The sequence below is a fragment of the Colius striatus genome, chromosome W (genome assembly GCF_028858725.1).
Source record: "Colius striatus isolate bColStr4 chromosome W, bColStr4.1.hap1, whole genome shotgun sequence".
NCBI classification, from domain to species: Eukaryota; Metazoa; Chordata; class Aves; order Coliiformes; family Coliidae; genus Colius; species Colius striatus.
In genome coordinates this window covers 8,586,537-8,603,489 of record NC_084789.1, presented here as the reverse complement: position 1 = coordinate 8,603,489, position 16,953 = coordinate 8,586,537, and the positions used below count along the sequence as shown (strand labels likewise).

The 16,953-nt window shown below is 47.9% G+C and overlaps 1 protein-coding gene across 21 annotated transcripts in view; it reads left to right on the top strand.

Moving 5' to 3' along the window:
• The window catches only part of MAPT (microtubule associated protein tau), a 59,063-nt gene that overhangs the window by 21,305 nt on the left and 20,805 nt on the right, over positions 1 to 16,953 (top strand). For 15 of the 21 annotated variants that reach the window (XR_009820680.1, XR_009820681.1, XM_062016484.1 and 12 more), the window contains exons 2-5: positions 5,896 to 5,984; positions 6,941 to 7,027; positions 8,404 to 8,490; positions 10,968 to 11,033. Coding sequence is in view for 19 of the 21 variants with exons in the window: in XM_062016484.1 (XP_061872468.1) it covers positions 5,912 to 5,984; positions 6,941 to 7,027; positions 8,404 to 8,490; positions 10,968 to 11,033 (313 nt within the window). In the remaining 2 variants the exon portion in view is untranslated. The remainder of the gene's footprint in view (positions 1 to 5,895; positions 5,985 to 6,940; positions 7,028 to 8,403; positions 8,491 to 10,967; positions 11,034 to 16,953) is intronic. The other 6 variants (XM_062016486.1, XM_062016496.1, XM_062016487.1 and 3 more) reach the window with 3 other exon arrangements.

Sequence of the window (16,953 nt, the reverse complement as noted above, 5' to 3'; positions counted from 1 at the left end):
CAGCCCGAGATCTTCTGGGCACCTACAACATCTCCCCCTCCCTAAGCTCAACGACTCCAGCATCCTGTGGCATGGGCTGATACATAATGTGTCTGCCCAGCACACGTGCCAGCTGAGCCAATTGCGGGAAGATATAAACAGTTGCTGGTTATGTTCCACTCCGCCGCCCAATCTCACCAGTAGTTGGGTAACCCCAGCTGTATCTGCATCGCGGCGAGCACTCCGAAGAACACATCAACCTGCAAGAGAAACTCAGTAGACCATTAGACTCCTATTTCTGGCCGTATTCGTTTTGCTGGGACCCACTGCTGTGTTCCCTCCTTTTCCACACAAGCACACTGTCGGCCCAAGCATCTAAGCCTCTGTCCTGACTCCCACTCCCCAGAGTCAATTTGCCGCAATTTGACTGCCAGTAATTTATCTATTGCTACTGGTTCTTGCTCCCTAAAGTGTGCTTGTGCCAGTATGGGTCCTGACCCTCGAACAAAGTGATTAAGGACGTACAGACAGCGCATTAAGATATCGTGTTGCCTGTCAGGGGGAGTTCTGTGTCCCATGCTCTTCCCCTCCCTAAGACGGCTGAGCTGTGCTTTAAGAGTAGCATGAGCGTGTTCAACGATTGCCTGTCCCTGGCTGTTGTAAGGGATGCCATGCACCAATTTAATCTGCCAGGTTTGACAGAATTCTTGTGTCACATGGGAGGTGTAACAAGGCCCATTGTCAGTTTTTATTTGTTCGGGACATCCTAGGACGGCTGTACATTGTAGCTAGTGCCTGATTGTGTGGTGCGCTGTGGCTCGACGCATGGGGATAGCTAGTATGTAACCACTGCAGGTGTCAATGCTGACATGGAGGTGATGGTTGGGACGAAAGGGCTCATAAATTGTGACATCTGTTTGCCAGATCTGATTGGGGAGCAACCCTCGAGGGTTAACTCCGGCTTCCCATGGTGGCACCAGAGCACATTGAGAGCAAGCAGCAACTCTCGGCTTTGCCACTTGGAGAGGGATCTTGGTCTGATGATGTAGAGCCCGATCTCCACAATGCAAAAAGGCGTGTAGCTGTCTGGCCGCTGGGAAATCCTCTTGGGTGGAGATAGGCCATACATGCGTCGCTGCTTCGTCTGCCTTTTGGTTACCTTTGGTGAGAGCCCCTGGAGTATTGGTGTGACTGTTGATGTGTACAATAGAGCAGGGGGCAGCACGAGTTTGTAAAGCATTCAATATGAGGTCTGCTATACCAGTGGAGGCACAAATGGCTCGTGCACATTGTCGAACTAGTTCAGCGACGAATCTCGAGTCAGTGACGATATTGAGTGGCGTTGAATGCTATGTCTCCAGGGCAAGGGCGACAGCCTTAGCCTCTAGATATTGCACCGATTTTGTGGCATCAGTATGCAAGATTTTCTCCCATCTGTCCCCCTGTTTCCACACCACTGCCACTGTGTTGGTCTTTGATGAGGCATCTGTAAAGACAGTGGGGCCTTCCACCAGCGCTGTGGACAACTGCACATCAGGTGTGCACTGCACGTTCCGCAGCAAGTGCAACAGCAGGTGTTCTATCGGGCCAGAGAGCTGACTGGTAAAATCCGCTAAGGCATTTTGGAGCTCCCACTACATCTGAAACATTTTTTTCCATTGTGCAACTGAAATAGGCAACATAAGGACAGTTGGGTCCATTCCTGACAGTTGCTGTGCACACTGTCTTATCCGTCTAATCATGGCCATGCATACTTGAGTCCAAAATGGCGTGGCCACCTTTTTGTGGCTCTGATAGATCCATTGCAGCATGGTGAGACGATGACTACCATCAAGTTTCCCCAGGAAACCGTGCGCTCCTTGTGGAATCAAATGGATAGTGGCGACCAATGGCTGGCCTGGTTGCCATCTGGTCAAGGCATGACTCTGCACATGGTCGATAATGTTTGCCAGTAATGCTTTCTGGTGGTCAGGTAGCATCCTTGGGGCTTGCGCTACCGGCTTGCCTCTGAGAAGTGGGTAAAATATCTGCATCTCATCCTGGGTGATCGGTACGAATGATCGCAGCTACTGTAGGGTCCCCACTAACTGTTACGCCTGTTGTAGTGTAGTTATCTGGTCAATTACCAACAATTTCTGCACTCTCACTTGCCTTTTTGTGATAAGTGTCCCTAAATATTTTATCCCACTACCCCACTGGGTCTTACTAGGTTTGATAATTAGTCCATGTTTAGCTAACTCCACAACCTCCTGGTGGAGTTGGCGGAGCTTGCCGCCAGTGGGCAAGCTCAACAAGATATCATCCATATAGTGGACTATTTTCACGCCACCCTTCCTTCCACAACAAAAATAAGGGCCCCGATAGAATAGCCTTCGCTAACTGTGTGCAATCATGCGGCAACATAGGCTGCTGGAAGACGCATTCCAGTAGCACCAGGGACTCTGGACTGCTAAGTCCATGTGTCTTTACGGTCCCATGCAGCTCCTTCTTTGTTTCTAGGGGAGCCCATTCATATCTGCCCCCATCGGTCATTTGAACTGGCATCGCTATTGGTACATGCTCAAATTTAACTCCAAGAGGGAATTTTTTGCTATCAGATACCAGTCTGTAAGCGGTTGCCTCCCTCCCCCGGCTGCATCCTTAATCAACTGTGTTTCCTGGACTACCTTCTCGGCACTAGCAATCATGTAGTCGGCTCAGTAACGCTGCCAGCCTACCGCTGCCCCCTCCTGTCTGCACCGTCTCGGCATAGCCCAACCCCTTTTCTCTTCGCGGCTGCATGCTATCACGCTCGCCTATCAAATGCATCTTGACATCCTCCCTGTACTCTGTCTCCTCCTCCTCCTCTTCAGACAATTCTTCCAAATTTGGTAATGATGGTCCCATGTATCCGCACTGCCCCCCCCCCCCCCCCCAGTCTTCCGGCTCCCATTCCTCCCGCCCCCACTTCCTCCAGGCGCCATCTTTGGTGGCCAGTGGTGCAGCTGATATTTCTCCTCCCCTGGCACCCGCCCGGCCTCCACACGGAGGCGGTGGCAACGTCCGACCCTGCCCGACTTGCCCAACCTCGCTCAGTAACACGGCCGCCCCGCGGCACTGCGCTAACGACAGCCGGCTCTTCCCCCACAAGGGGGCGACCCCTGGAGCCCGAAATGACAGTGCACCCGACCGCACAGCCACCTCCCTGAACAGATAATTTCCTGCGCCGTCAACCAGACCTGTTTTGCCTGTGCTGCCTTAGACAGAGTCCTCTTAATCTCCCCCCACGTTTTAAGATGCTGGTCCATCCCCTTGGTCCCCGCCAAAGTAGCCTGCAGCATCTCCTCCTCTACTGCTGTCCAATTCTGGACACTTAATAATTCTGTGGGTGCCTGTAACATACCCTGCCTCTGCAACCATAGGATGCAAGCAGCCATGGATGCACGGTGAACCCACACGCCCACCTCAGTCGCCACCGCCTTGAGTACCTTAATCACTTGTTCCATCTGTGCGTCGGGGTCACCATATGTTGCCGTTACTGGCAACATTGCCAGGCCGCCCGAGCGGATCACTCAGCTCACCGACTGCTGAGGGGTCAAGACCACTGCATACTCAGTATGGATGATGCTTTGTTCCAGCTTTATTGCTTGCACCATGCACTTATATCTGCTAGCACTAACACCTCCTTTCGCTCCGCCCCGTGCCCACCTCAGACCATACGGCAGATCCCCTGGCCTTTGCTGAATCACTGCATGCTGCCGTTCTGCCAAGGGCTGTGCAGATGCTAAATGTTCTAATCAGAGGGAAAGTGGAGGATCTTTGGCTCTGTTGAATGCTGTCCACAGAGCCAGCAGATGAGCCTCTGGTGAGGTATGCGAGCTCACTAGTTGTCAGGCTAGGAGTCCTCTCTGGATGGTGCTCTGTGAAATTCTTGTCCAGAGGCAAGAATGGACTAAATATGTCTTTCCAGGGAGACTAGGGGAGACACTTATTGCTCTTCTCCAAAAAACAAATGGGAGGAAGAGAGAAAAGGAGGCAGAATAAGGAAGTAGTAAGCCTCATTTACATCCAGCACAGCAGATTTGTGAGTGGAATGCCTCTGGGGCTGCAGTTGAGAAGCAAAGATGTTGATATCTGTAGATGTTTAGTGAACTGAAGTGAGCTGGGCTGGGAGCACTGTTATGGACCACCAGTTGTGAGTGTGGAACTGCTTCTTCCATCCACATTTTCCTACCAACAGACAGCACATGGGGAAAACTGCTGTACCCAGTCCTGTGTGTGTGTGTTTGTGGCAGAGATGTCACTCTGCTGTAGGTGCACGCACACAAACACACAAGAGCAATGCATTTGTGTGTCATTTTACACTCATGTTCATGCCCACATTGCTTTTGTGGCCTGTATACTAGGTTAACATGATATTTTAGTTTTTCAGTGTGAATAATATCAATCAGTGGCCAGATAATATCAGGATAATTGTCAATATGATTCTTTGAGCTCTGGGAGAAGGGCAGCCATGTGTCCAAATAATTAGGGCCATTTTTGGGACAAAAAAAAAAGTACTTATTTCCTATTTTATACCTCCATTTTTATGGATGATTTCTTTTCAGGGCAAGATCTCAGACTGACTTAGTACAGTTCAGTCAAATTTATTTGTAGCTGTCTGAGGTAGAAATTAAATTGCATAGTCATCTTCCTAAGGCTTAAAAAAAGCTGGGTGAGAGATCTGATTACTAGCATTGGAGTTTCTTGTGCCTAGTTCCATATATCCAGTTAATTTACTGCCAGCAAACAAACCCACATGAGTTTGCCACCTTGCTGGTGGTAACCTGAGCTTCATTGCTGCAGTTGTTTGCATCTGACAGTCATGGGAAACATGATTACACTAATATCTGGTTATTAATCACTGCCAATGGCTGTAATTATATCAGCTATTTAGGAAGTCAAGTAAAGCAATGTCTGACCACCCAACATGGAGAATAAGGAGAGACATGGCCCCCGCTTCACAGAAACAGATAATGTAAACAGATGTTTGTTGGTGCCTTCATTTCCTGTTGCAGATAGATGCACCTTAGAAAAATAACTGCATTTTAGCACCTTTCGACTTCCATTCCAGTGTCCAGATCAATTTACTGTGCTCTGCTCTACACCACAGTATTGGCTTTCTGAGCACTGCAAGAAGGATTCAGGGTTAAAGCAGCTGTTATACTGTCCTCTCAGACTCACAACCAAGCAAGACACTTCCACAACCAGCAGGCACTTCTATTGAGAGACTGATTAAATTGGCAAATGCAGAGTGCGGAGTGTACAGCAGAAGTATGTCTGCACTAAGCATGCTGCTCCCCATGATCACCTGTGACAAAATGCTCTCCTCTCCTCTCCTCTCCTCTCCTCTCCTCTCCTCTCCTCTCCTCTCCTCTCCTCTCCTCTCCTCTCCTCTCCTCTCCTCTCCTCTCCTCTCCTCTCCTCCACAGTCTGAATTGCTGTGACCTGATGCACTGAGGGCTTGGTGCAGCTCTGCTGAAGCGCAGCATCTCTCTGGGACAGCCCTTTTAGATCCCAGTCTGCCATGTTGGCACTCCCTTCCCACTGTCCTCCTCCATATTATGGCTGCAGACAAAACATAGTCCTGCTCTGGGGAGTATTTCAGCACTGGTGTGAAACCCACTAGGTAACATGCATCTTGAACTGTAACCTTCTCCGAACACAATGGTGTGATTTCAGGGCTCATCAGGAAAAGAGAACAAGCAGATATATTTTTACAGTGACTGAAAAGATGGTTGTCTATTCTTGGCTTATTGTTCCCAGTAGGATGTTTAGTGCTCCTGGAAATTGACTGACAAACCAAAATTGTCTTGTGGAGCAGTAGATGGGCTCCAAATGAAGGTGTGCTGTGTCTGATTTTGCCTGACAGATGTTTGCTTTTACTATCCTCTTCAGGTAACTTTGCTGAGAGATGGCGGAGCAGCATCAGGACGTCACCATGATGAAGGATCACGCAGCTGGCCAGGAGAAGCACATCCCATCAGGTGAGCACCTCCAGGAGGTATAAAGGACCTGCCTTGCCCACTGCTGAGACAATGCCCTAAGTGGGAAGAGCAGGGCCAGAGTGCAAGGGGTCCTTGAGGATAGCCAGGAGGAGATGGTACGTGTGTCTGGAAGGTTACTGCCAATCAGCCGACTGCAGCCAGTGAACAGTGAATAGCCCACAAAATGCTCTGATGTTCATAGTCGTAAGAAAATGCTGCTATGTGATATTGCCCAGCAAGAGCAGAACAACCCCTAGTGTCTAGACTGGTGATGATCCTGTTGCTGCAGCTTTGTAAATGTGTATTTCTGTGTTCACTCCTTAGTTTGCTATAAAATTACAGCACTACTTTTATTTTGAGACTTGGCTCGAGGATGCTGCTCACTGTCTGCTTTTTCATTTGCACAGGGAGATGGTGGGAACTGAACAGCTCTGGGAGCAGGGGCCATGCAAGAATCTATTGCCCCATATTTCTGACCTGCATCTCTCAAGGAGCCTTTCCTTTCATTCCACTATGTTTCACATTTGAGCTTAGAACCCCACGTAACTCCAGCAAACCTGATGGGACTCACTTCCAGCTATGCTCCATATAAACATCATCTTAATTTTCTTTCCTTGAGGTTCTTTGGACACACCTTACACCAGATAAATGGGTTGCTTCAGTCCTGGAGAGACTCCATAGCATCCATTCATCCTGGATTCTGTAATGCATTTCAGTCTGATAGCTCCTCTCAACTTGTAGCCTCAGCTTCTCACATCACAGATTCCCTGGGATTTTGCTTATCTTTATTATGCTTTTGGTTGGCATTTTCATGCTTTGATTGCTTATTAGTTCAGGTGTTTTATACTCTCCAATCATAGTTTCTTATTACTGTGAATCTGGGCAATTTGAGTTCATAACACACAGGCCATAATTTGTAGCTAAGGAGTTGTTCTAAGCATTTGAATGTTTTCCAGGCTATCCCCTTCAGATACCAGTCGATGATGGATCAGATGAGCCTGTTTCTGAAACATCTGATGCTAAGAGCACCCCAACTATGGAAGGTGGGAGCTCTTTGACTTACTGCTTTGAAACTGTGATAGGTGGGGTTGTGGTTAACCTCGCTGAATGACTCACTGGGCCATGTTCTGGTGGGGTTTCTCAGGAGGAGTGTCTGCATTCTTGCTCTTAAGTAGTCTCATCACAAGTGATGTTTGCCACTCTGCAGAATGAGATAATGAGCTTTAAAGGTGGAGAGTGAGTTGGAAGGCAAGAGAAGGTGAAGTGTTTATTATAGTTCAGGAAGTTGCTTGCAGTTTGTTTCCTGAAGACTTTGAAACAGTGACAGCATGGTCACATTAGCTCAGTGCAGCAAGGAACAGTCCCATGTCATTTGTTCCCAGGGCCAGAGGTTTGCATCATTGTGCTTCCCCAAGATACTGAAAGCATGTCCTGGTTTCTGTGTTCTTTTTCAGTTAGATGTACCTCATAGCTCATTTTTTGCTCCTTCTGTATTTACATGTTTGTTAGTACAGCGTGATTTGTACTGGAATGATGAGATGGGCAGAGTCTACATATAAACCAAAACTGTGTTGACATAGAAGTCTTATTGGTAGGGCTCAGGACATGTCTGTGCTGCTCCAGAGTGTTATCAGAATGCCATGTTTGTAGAAAGAATCCAATTCTGAAGTGGTCTACAGATTGCTTCACCATTTTAATTAACTGCACTTTTGGTGTTCCTCTTTCTGCTTTAATCCCAAGTATCTGCCTCTTGGAGACTTCAGTTAAAGGCATTAATTTGCAAGATTTATCTAAAAGAAAGGTGGACAGAGATGCTGACCAGTACCAGCCCTGTCCTGCTGGAAGTGTGGGCTTACTGAGCGTCCACAAAGTGGCTCTGTTTCTCTGTATGTGGCTCAAGAAATCAGTTCTGCACCTGGCTGGTGCAGAAGGGGATATTGTCCCTCTTCCCAGTTGGATTAGGACTGTCATGACAAGCAGACATACCTCTGGTAGACAGAGCCAGGTGTCTGCCTCAGAGCTGCACAGTGTGACGCAGTTGCAGTGCTTGGATTGTTTATGAAGGTATCTGATGGGAGCTGTTCTTTCCTGCTCCAGACTAGTGATATCCCCACGCAGATAGCATTGCATGCAAATGAGTGGCTGTCTTTAGCTGTGCATTTTCAGACAGTGTTTATGCTAAAGCCTTCAGCTGCATAAGGAGTGCACTGGAGATGTGTGGTTTGTGTGACAGAGGGGACAGCTCATGGTATCCCTGTGATACTGGCTTTGCTCTGTCATGCTCAATCTCTCCCTTCACAAATGCTGGCTCAAGGGAGGGAGTCGGGTGCTCTTCCAAGCAGAAAGTTCTTCAGGCATGTCCTGGCCTCCACAGGGTTTTGCCACTCAACAGCTATGTGAAAGCTGTGTTGTTTTTCAGATGCCACAGTACCTTTAGTGGAGGAAGGAGACCACGAGGATCAGGGTGGTGTTGAACAGCATGGGGAGATCCCAGAAGGAACCACAGGTGAGGGAGACCAAGGTGCAGTTTCATCTCTTGATGCAGACAGAGCAGAGAGCTTGACTGATTACTGCTTAAAAATAACACTGCAAAACCTCTCACAGGCATGCTTTGCTCCTGATGCGTGTTTCCTTCTCCATGGCTCGCAGAAATTATTCCTAGCTTATAGTTGTCCTCTTGCCTTCCCCATCCTGGGGGAAATTTGCAGCTTTCTCTCTGTCTCAGCTCCACAGCTGACAATCTTTCTTATCTAGTATGTCTGTGGTGTCTTTACCTCTCATCTGCAGGCTAGATGCTTACCTGCAGCTCCTGGGCATCTCTGCCAGCAGCTCCACTTTGCTGGCAAGGTGAGGCACTCACGACAGGACCTCTCTGCTTGTATCACTGGTGCTCTTTCTCAGCCCAGCCCATGTGGTTGTCTTTGAAGTGTGTCCTGATTTAGGACCACTCAAGTACCACAGACCCTGGAACTCCCAAAGGGCAGGGAGGGCTTAATTGCTGCTTATGATCCCAGACAAAACAGACCAGGCTACTCAACTTGGGGAAGAAAATGAAACTTAATTTAACCTGCTTCAAACTAAAACATAACAAATATCCAACAGAAAAATAATACAGAGTAAGGCAAATGATGGAAGTGCAACCAACTCTTCAAAATCACCCTTCCCCCACCCCTTGTCCCCTCCCAGGCTCAGAACCCTGAGCCCAATATCATTGCCTCCCCCCCTATAAGCAGTGCAGGGGACAGGGAAGGGGAGGGGGTGCAGTCAGTCCTTTCCTGATGTCTCTTGTCACTTATCTCAGTCCTGAGAAGTGCTCCTCGCCAGCCCTGCCCTGCTCCAGCTCAGGGGCTCCCACACACCGGGCAGCCCTGCACAGGCCACTCCACCGGGGCACTGCAACTCCAATTCATCTTCTCCGGGCTGGGGTCTAAACTGCTTGCTCCCTCTGACCCGGAATCTCCAGCTCTCGCCCCCTCTGCCAGGGGGTCTCTGCTTCTCATCACGGGCTGCAAGGGTGTCTCTGCTCCAGCATCACTCTGTCCTTTCCTGACTGCAGGGTCCACATGGTCACCTCCATCTTGCTCTTCCCTTCCATCTCCCTCTACATACTTCAAATTCCTGTCCTTAAATAATGCTGGCAGAAGCACCAGATCGGCTCAGCTGGGCTGGAGATGGGTTTGAACCTCAGAGCCAGGGGAAAGTCCAAGAACTCTTTACCGGGCCTACCCTGCAGCCCTCTCCCCCTGTTACCAAGCAAAAGCTGGTCCTTGCTAAACCATGACAAAGTGGCGGGTGAAAGCCAGGCCACTGCAGCAGTTCTGGGGCTGCTGGTGTGGTTTAAGGATAATGCAGAGGAAGTGAAATGGCTAATTCAGCCTGAATGCTCTGTTGGGAATCACTGCACCTGGGCCTGGTTTTCCAGGGAAAGATGAGAGTCTTTCAGAGGCAGAGGAAGAGTGGAGTGAGCTGCAGCAGTACTATGTGTGTACATGAGGGCAGGAGCTCCTGGGACAGTCAGTTCTGTATGTGAAAATTAAGTATTTGTCCTCTGTGCAGTAGCCACATGCTTTTCCTGGAAGCATCAGGCAGGAACTGAGAAAGGTACTGGGTAGAAATGAGCATCTGTTAATGCCTGAACACTGAAACAGGGAGCACACTCCCTTGGGCAGCCAAATTGTCCTGCATTCAGTCTCCAGGCTGCTGGTAGAGCCCTCGGCTGACATGCAGAGTTGCTCACCTGCTAGCAAGGATGTGCAGTGTGTGGTTCAAAGTCCGACTGTGCCAGGGAGCCAGGAAGCAGCAGTGTGTCCTGCACTCTTTGGGGAAAAAAATAGGGAAAACCAGAGAAAGTCCTCATTTGATTGTGGCACTATGACATACAAATATAATTGATTAAACCATTTTGAAACTAGTCATGTAATAAATTGAAAACATTATGATAGAGACAAACTTTCATTGCTGCTGAGAGCGTTGTGCTTCTCTAATGTACCAGTGTTCCTGAAGTGTCACATTTACATCAGATTCAGATTTGGTAGTGTCAAATAGCCTCAGCAGAGTTCATTACAATAAGCCAGGTAGTAGACCCCACGAAGGTAGGGATCAGGTAAGAGTTAGACATTCACGTGAGTGCTGCTGGTAACACAAATGCTGGGTGGGGGGAGAATAGAGGGTATAAACCTGCACATTTCCCTGCTCCTTACAGCCTGTTTTCTGCACCTCTGACTGAAGGAGCTTGTACTAACCTGCCACCCTGGATATGCAACTTGGGGAAACACTCCTCCAGTCTGGCACAGCACAGTCTGAATAGATCTACCTAGCTCCATCATCAGTGTGGGTTGATCACCTTTTTGATACTGCCCTGCTCATCACACAGCGCTGATGGGCAGCATCGGCAAGGAGGTGAATAAATTATCTGGACACGTACTTCAACTTAATTCTTGTTTTGGTCATGTTTTTCCTGTTCTTTCTCTGAACTGGGACCAGCTGAAGATGCAGGTGTAGGAGCCACTCCCAACCTGGAGGACCATGCTGCAGGAGATGCCACTCAAGGTTGTTGAATCATTTGTTGCTGGGGTCCAGTTATTGCTGCCCACGTGTGTGTCTGTGTGGTAGTTTGACCCTGGCTGGATGCCAGGTGCCCACCACACCGCTCTATCCCCCACCTCCTCAGCAAGCCAGGGAAGGGGAGAAAATAAGATGGGAGTCTCGTGGGTTGAGATAAAAGCAGTTTAATAAAGAAACAGCAAAGCTGTGCGCGCGGGAAGCGAAGCAAAAGCAGATAAAGCTGTTACTCTCTACTTCCCATCAGCAGCGATGTCCGGCCACCTCCCGAGAAGCAGGGCTGCGGTACGCGTAGCGGTTGCTTTTGGAAGGCCAGAAATGAATCTTGCCTCCCCTTCCTCCTCCTCTCCCCCAGTTTATATTACTGAGCTGATGTCATATGGTATGGAATATCTCCTTGGTCAGCCTGGGTCAGCTGTTCTGGCCATGGTCCCTCCCAAGATTGTGCCCACCCACAGCTATTGGTGAAGGTGGGGGAAGGAATGCTGGAGGGACAGCCCTGATGCTGTGTGAGCAGTAGTCATAATATTGATACCAACAGTAAGCACAGCACTGCAAGAGCTGCTGTGGAAAATCACTACCATCCCAGACCCACTACAGTCTGGTTGCTAGTGGCTTGGGAATTTTCTTCTGCAACACAAATGCTGTGCACTGTATGAGCAATTGTGCTCCCTGTTCCTGTCAGAGGAGTGTCATACATGCTTTGAATGTTCCAATGTAATGATTTTGGGGAAGTGCAGCTTTTCATGCACCCAATTTCTCTCTCATATGGCTGAAGCCTTGGTGCATATTTGTCGTGACATCCTTCAGGTCAGAAAAGGTAATAACCAGAGCTGAGATGATGCAGTTAGCCAGGAGCAATTGCTCAGCATTGACCAGAGTCTGTTTTGGGCCCTGCATGTGATACAGGAAGTGAATTGTTTCATTACCACGTCTCTCTAATGTAAATTATATCTCAGACCTACTTGCTGATGCCCTGACTTTAACACTGAGCATGTTTTTATCTCATACTAGTCTTAGAGAATGTGACTGTCAAAGCCAGGCATGGTGGGCAATGAGTGTTTTTAGAACATTACTATGCATCTGCTCAGATGACCTAGGGACCTCTTGGCTATCTGGAAAGCCTCTCCTGACTCAGTTCAGACTTGATGAAAAACTTCAGGATGGGATTTTCCCAAAGCAACCATTAACTTAATTCCATGCCCAGTGGGGCAGACTTATGGGTCTTGCTAGCACTAATACACCATAGAGCTAATTTGGTGCACGGTTTAAAATCTTAGTTAAACCCCATTTTGTAAGGTAGTTTTCTGCACAGTACATTAGAAACTGCTCCAGTTGCTTGGGTGGCGTCTTTTCCCCTCATGGCTGCATTAGCGCATTTACCATGTCTTTTAAAGAAGTAAATAGATCTTTGCCTTTTCAGCTTGGGGTGGAATTCAGGTCATCTTTGTTTCCACACATAGATGAACACAGTTATGTGCAGTCTGCATCCTGCAATTAAAATAAAAACTTTGCTTGATGGTCCAGTGGTTCTTGGACTAGCAACTCTTTTGTATTTAAAATAGTAGTGCCACTACAAAACAGAAATCAAGTTTGTTAGAAGGAGGGGGTCAAGGTTTTCTCTTCTGTCTGGTTCTAGCTGCTATTTCTCAACAAATTTTTAATAAGACCTTTCTGTATTGTCCTGAGGTCTTTCAGCTGTCAGATATGGGGACACACAACTAGCTGGAGCTCTGATGGAACCTTCTCATGGTTTAAGCTCAGCTTGGGACAAAGAACTATGCAGCCGCTCCCTCCCTTCTCCCATCCCTAGGTGGGATGTGGAATAGAATCAGAAGAAAAAGGTAAAAACCTCTTGGGTTGAGATAAGGACAGTTTAGTAGACCAGCACAAGGGGATAAGAAACAGCTGTGACAGCAGTAAAGGGGTGTACAAAGCCACTCAGCGCTCGGAGCCTGATGCAACAGCCACGGTTCCTGTGCCTGGCAATGGCACCTTGAGAAAGTGAACTCTATCCTAACCAACCCAGGACAAACCTACAGATGGCATTTCTGGGTTCTCTGAATTGTTACTTCCCTGAAAGTGAACTTGTAACAGTGTTCTGCTTCCTTTTAATGGTTCTCTTTGATTCATAGGAAAATGTGGTTGTTGATGCACATAGAGGGTCTTGACTGTCTCGTTACTAGCTATCTTTATTTGAAAAAAAATGATCTTTGCAAAGGGAAGTTGGAACGTGTTAAAATGCTTTTGGAGCCACAGGTGGAGAAGCATCTTCTGATTCGCAGTTTGTGCTGTGCTGGTGGTCTGCCAGCTCTTGAGCTTATGCTGTACATTTTGCCTCAGAACCCCCAACAAGTGGGTGCTGGCTACTGCAGAAACACCCTTCAAATCCCTGCAGTTATAAAAGGTGTTTCTTGACGTCACATTTCAAATACTACTTACCAATAGGTGCCAATTTAAGATTTCTCTTAAACCACAATTTCAGAGGTCTTTGTGTGGGAGTTTCCCTTAGCCATTATAATTCTCTTAAAATGAGAACACTGATGAAAGACCGAGTCAGCCTTGATTTCTTTCTTATTTTGATCTTGTTTGTTAATCTAACAAACCCACAGTTGAAATGTCAGTACTGAAGTGACCTAATCTACACTCTTTAATTTAGGCTTCAGTGCTCAAAAAGACCAAGGAGTATTTGAAGCTGGACAAATTCATAGTATAATATGCACATTCTTACTAGGGCAGTTTCCTTTAAAGTGATTTACCTGTGTTCAGGGTGAATTCTCTATTGCTCAGTGCATCTTTCCTTCAGTTGAATGATTTTTTCATGGAAAAGCTCCAGCTCAACTAGAATATATGTCTTAATACAGCAACTGTTGGGTTAAATTGTAAAGGTCTGTGTCATGCATGAGATCAGCAGTAGAACAGACATCTGTGTCTTTGTGACCTTAAGCTTAAGTTTTTAAATGTCACACTCACTACTCTGCCGAAATGGTGGCAGCAGCACTGGACCTCTGATTAGAATGTGATTACAGCCACATTTTTACTTATAGTCCTTTTCACCAAGGCTATCTGCTCCACTGGCTGTTGAAATACACAGCAATAAGAAATGAGACATAGGAGTGCTCTTCCCCAAGCTCATTAGCAATAAAAATGATCAGAGTTTGAACTCTGACAGGAGGTAACTGGTACCATGTCTGCATGAACATCTCCTGCAAGGAAGGAGAAAACAGTAGGGGTTTTGTAAGCCCATGAAGGAGAGGAGGGTGTTCAGGCCCTTAAAGCAAGAAGAGGTGATCACTGGCCAGCAAATTGGTGGTCCAGTGGTGCTGTTAGGTTAGAAAATGGGTATGTTCTTGGCTTCTAAAAACCTCCATAGTTAAACCAGCTGATAGAGCACGGGCACAGCAGATTCAGTGGCTGGACACCCCAGCCGTCTCTGGGACCGGGTCCAGGGGGGGTGTCTGATCTCTCATGTGCTGTGACTGTCACTATTCCTGATTCCCACAGGAATCAGAGTTTCTTTAAAAGTAAAAGCCATTGTAGAAGTGAGTTGTCTGTTCAATGGGACAGTGTGGGACTTGCTTTTATCCTCTAGATTGATGGTAGAAATCCTTAGTCTCTCTTGAGCACTACATGACTGAGTACCTATTTGATATGCCTGTGCTAATTGCTTGCCCATGCTTCATACCCAGCATCTTCCACCCCAGGGGAGCCAAGCTCTCCAAAGCCACAGCCTGGCCCTCAGGAGTATGCTGGAGATGCAATAAAAAGTGAAATACAGCTCACAAAGCAGGTAACAGAGCTTCTTGTCGTGGTTTTGCCCAGCCGAGAACAGAGCCACGAGGGTGCTCGCTCACTCCTTCCCCTTCCGGCGGAGCGGGGAGGGGAACCAGAGAAAAAGGGGGAAAACCCGCGTAGGTTGAAATAAGAGCGGTTTAATAGAACAACAATAAGAATGAACAGGTTCAGGGAAAAAAAAGAACAGTTTTAACAGTAAATGAGGGGGATATACAAAAGGAATGGCGCGTGCTGCGGCTGCTCACCACCCGGGACCGACGCGACCCCTTCCGACCGGCAGCCCTGCCTCTGCTCCCGCAGCCCCGCCCCCGACTAGCTCCCTGCCTATATGTACTGAGCATGATGTCAGTATGGTATCGAATACCTGTTGGCCAGCCCAGGTCAGCTGCCCATGCTGTGCCCCTTCCTACTTCCTCATCAAAGTTAACTCTATCCTAGCCCAAACCAGGACACTTCTTCAGCAGCCTCTTCTGTCACATTAAACAAAGGCTACAACAGCAGCTCCCATCAGAATCGAGGTCACTATCCCAATACCCCATGATATGTACCAAGACTCCAGACCATCTGAAGACAACAATGAGTTGGATCATCAAGGCAGAGAAAGCATTAGTATGGATCCAGTGCTGGGAACAAATCTATGTTGTGATGTGCACACAGAGGAGTTGGCAGGAGCAGGTGGCACAGATGATAACACCCATACAAAAGATGGACCATCTCCTTTATGTATCAGAACTCCATTAAACGAAGATGCCATTGGACAGGAAAGAGATGAAGACTGTGATATCAATGAAACTTCTGAACAGGATTTGCTTTCCTTGGTGGAACAGCATGCTTCACCAGGACCTGAAATGAACTTGTGCCCAGGAACAGCTAAGGAAGCTCTTGAGAGAAACGCCTTCAAAGAAAGCAAAGCCAAAGATACCCTCAGAGACATCCCAAGAGAGACACTCCTGTTGATGAATCACATAAAGCAGAAGAGGATCAAGAGGAGAGGAGATAACCACTGGGCAGGGAAGAAGACAGAGATGCCACCATCAGAGCCTTCTGAAATTGTCTCCCCAAAAGAAGCAGAGCCTGGAAAGAGAGAAGATTCTGGACTATTGCTAGAAACAGTCAAACTCACCATTGAGTTAAAAGACGATGTAGAAAACAAAGATGCTCCTTTAAAGGAGACTGTGCCAGATACAGGAGAGCACCAGACACCCAAGAAGAAACCTTGTGCCCATGTTGCAGATAAGGCTGTCAGTTGTGTCCCTCTCCTAAAAGGTTTGTGCACCTTTTGCCTGCCCTGAGCTCACATTCATGGAATCATAGAATCATAGAATGGTAGGGATTGGAAGGGACCTTTAGAGATCACCTAGTCCAACTCCCCTGCAGAAGCAGGTTCACTTAGATCAGGTCACACAGGAATGCGTCCAGGTGAGTTCTGAAGACCTCCAAGGAAGGAGACTCCACACCCTCCCTGGGCAGCCTGTGCCACTGCTCCGTCACTCTCATGGTGAAATAGTTTTTTCTTGTGTTTAAATGGAACTTTTTGTGTTCCACCTTCATCCCATTACCCCTTGTCCTGTTGCTAGATACCATAGAAAAAAGGGATGCCCCAACCTCCTGACACCCATCCTTTAGATATTTGTAAATATTAATGAGATCCCGCCTCAATCTCCTCCAGACTAAATAGCCCCAGTTCCCACAGCCTTTCCTCATCAGAGAGATGTTCCAGTCCCCTGATCATCTTGGTAGCTCTGTGCTGGCCTCTCTCCAGCAGTTCTCTGTCCCTCTTGAGCTGGGGAGCCCAGAACTGAACACAGTACTCAAGATGAGGCCTCACCAGGGCAGAGTAGAGGGGGAGCAGAACCTTCCTCGACCTGCTGCCCATACTCTTCTTGATGCCCCCCAGAATGCCATTGGCCTTCTTGGCCACAAGGGCACATTGCTGGCTCATGTTCAGTTTATTATCAGCCAGCACTCCCAGTTATCTCTCTGCAGAGCTGCTCTCCAGCAGGTCACCCCCAGCCTGTACTGGTGCATGGGGTTGTTCCTCCCCAGATGCAGGACTCTGCACTTGTCCTTGTTGAACCCCATGAGGTTCTTCCTTGCTCAACTCTCACATTGC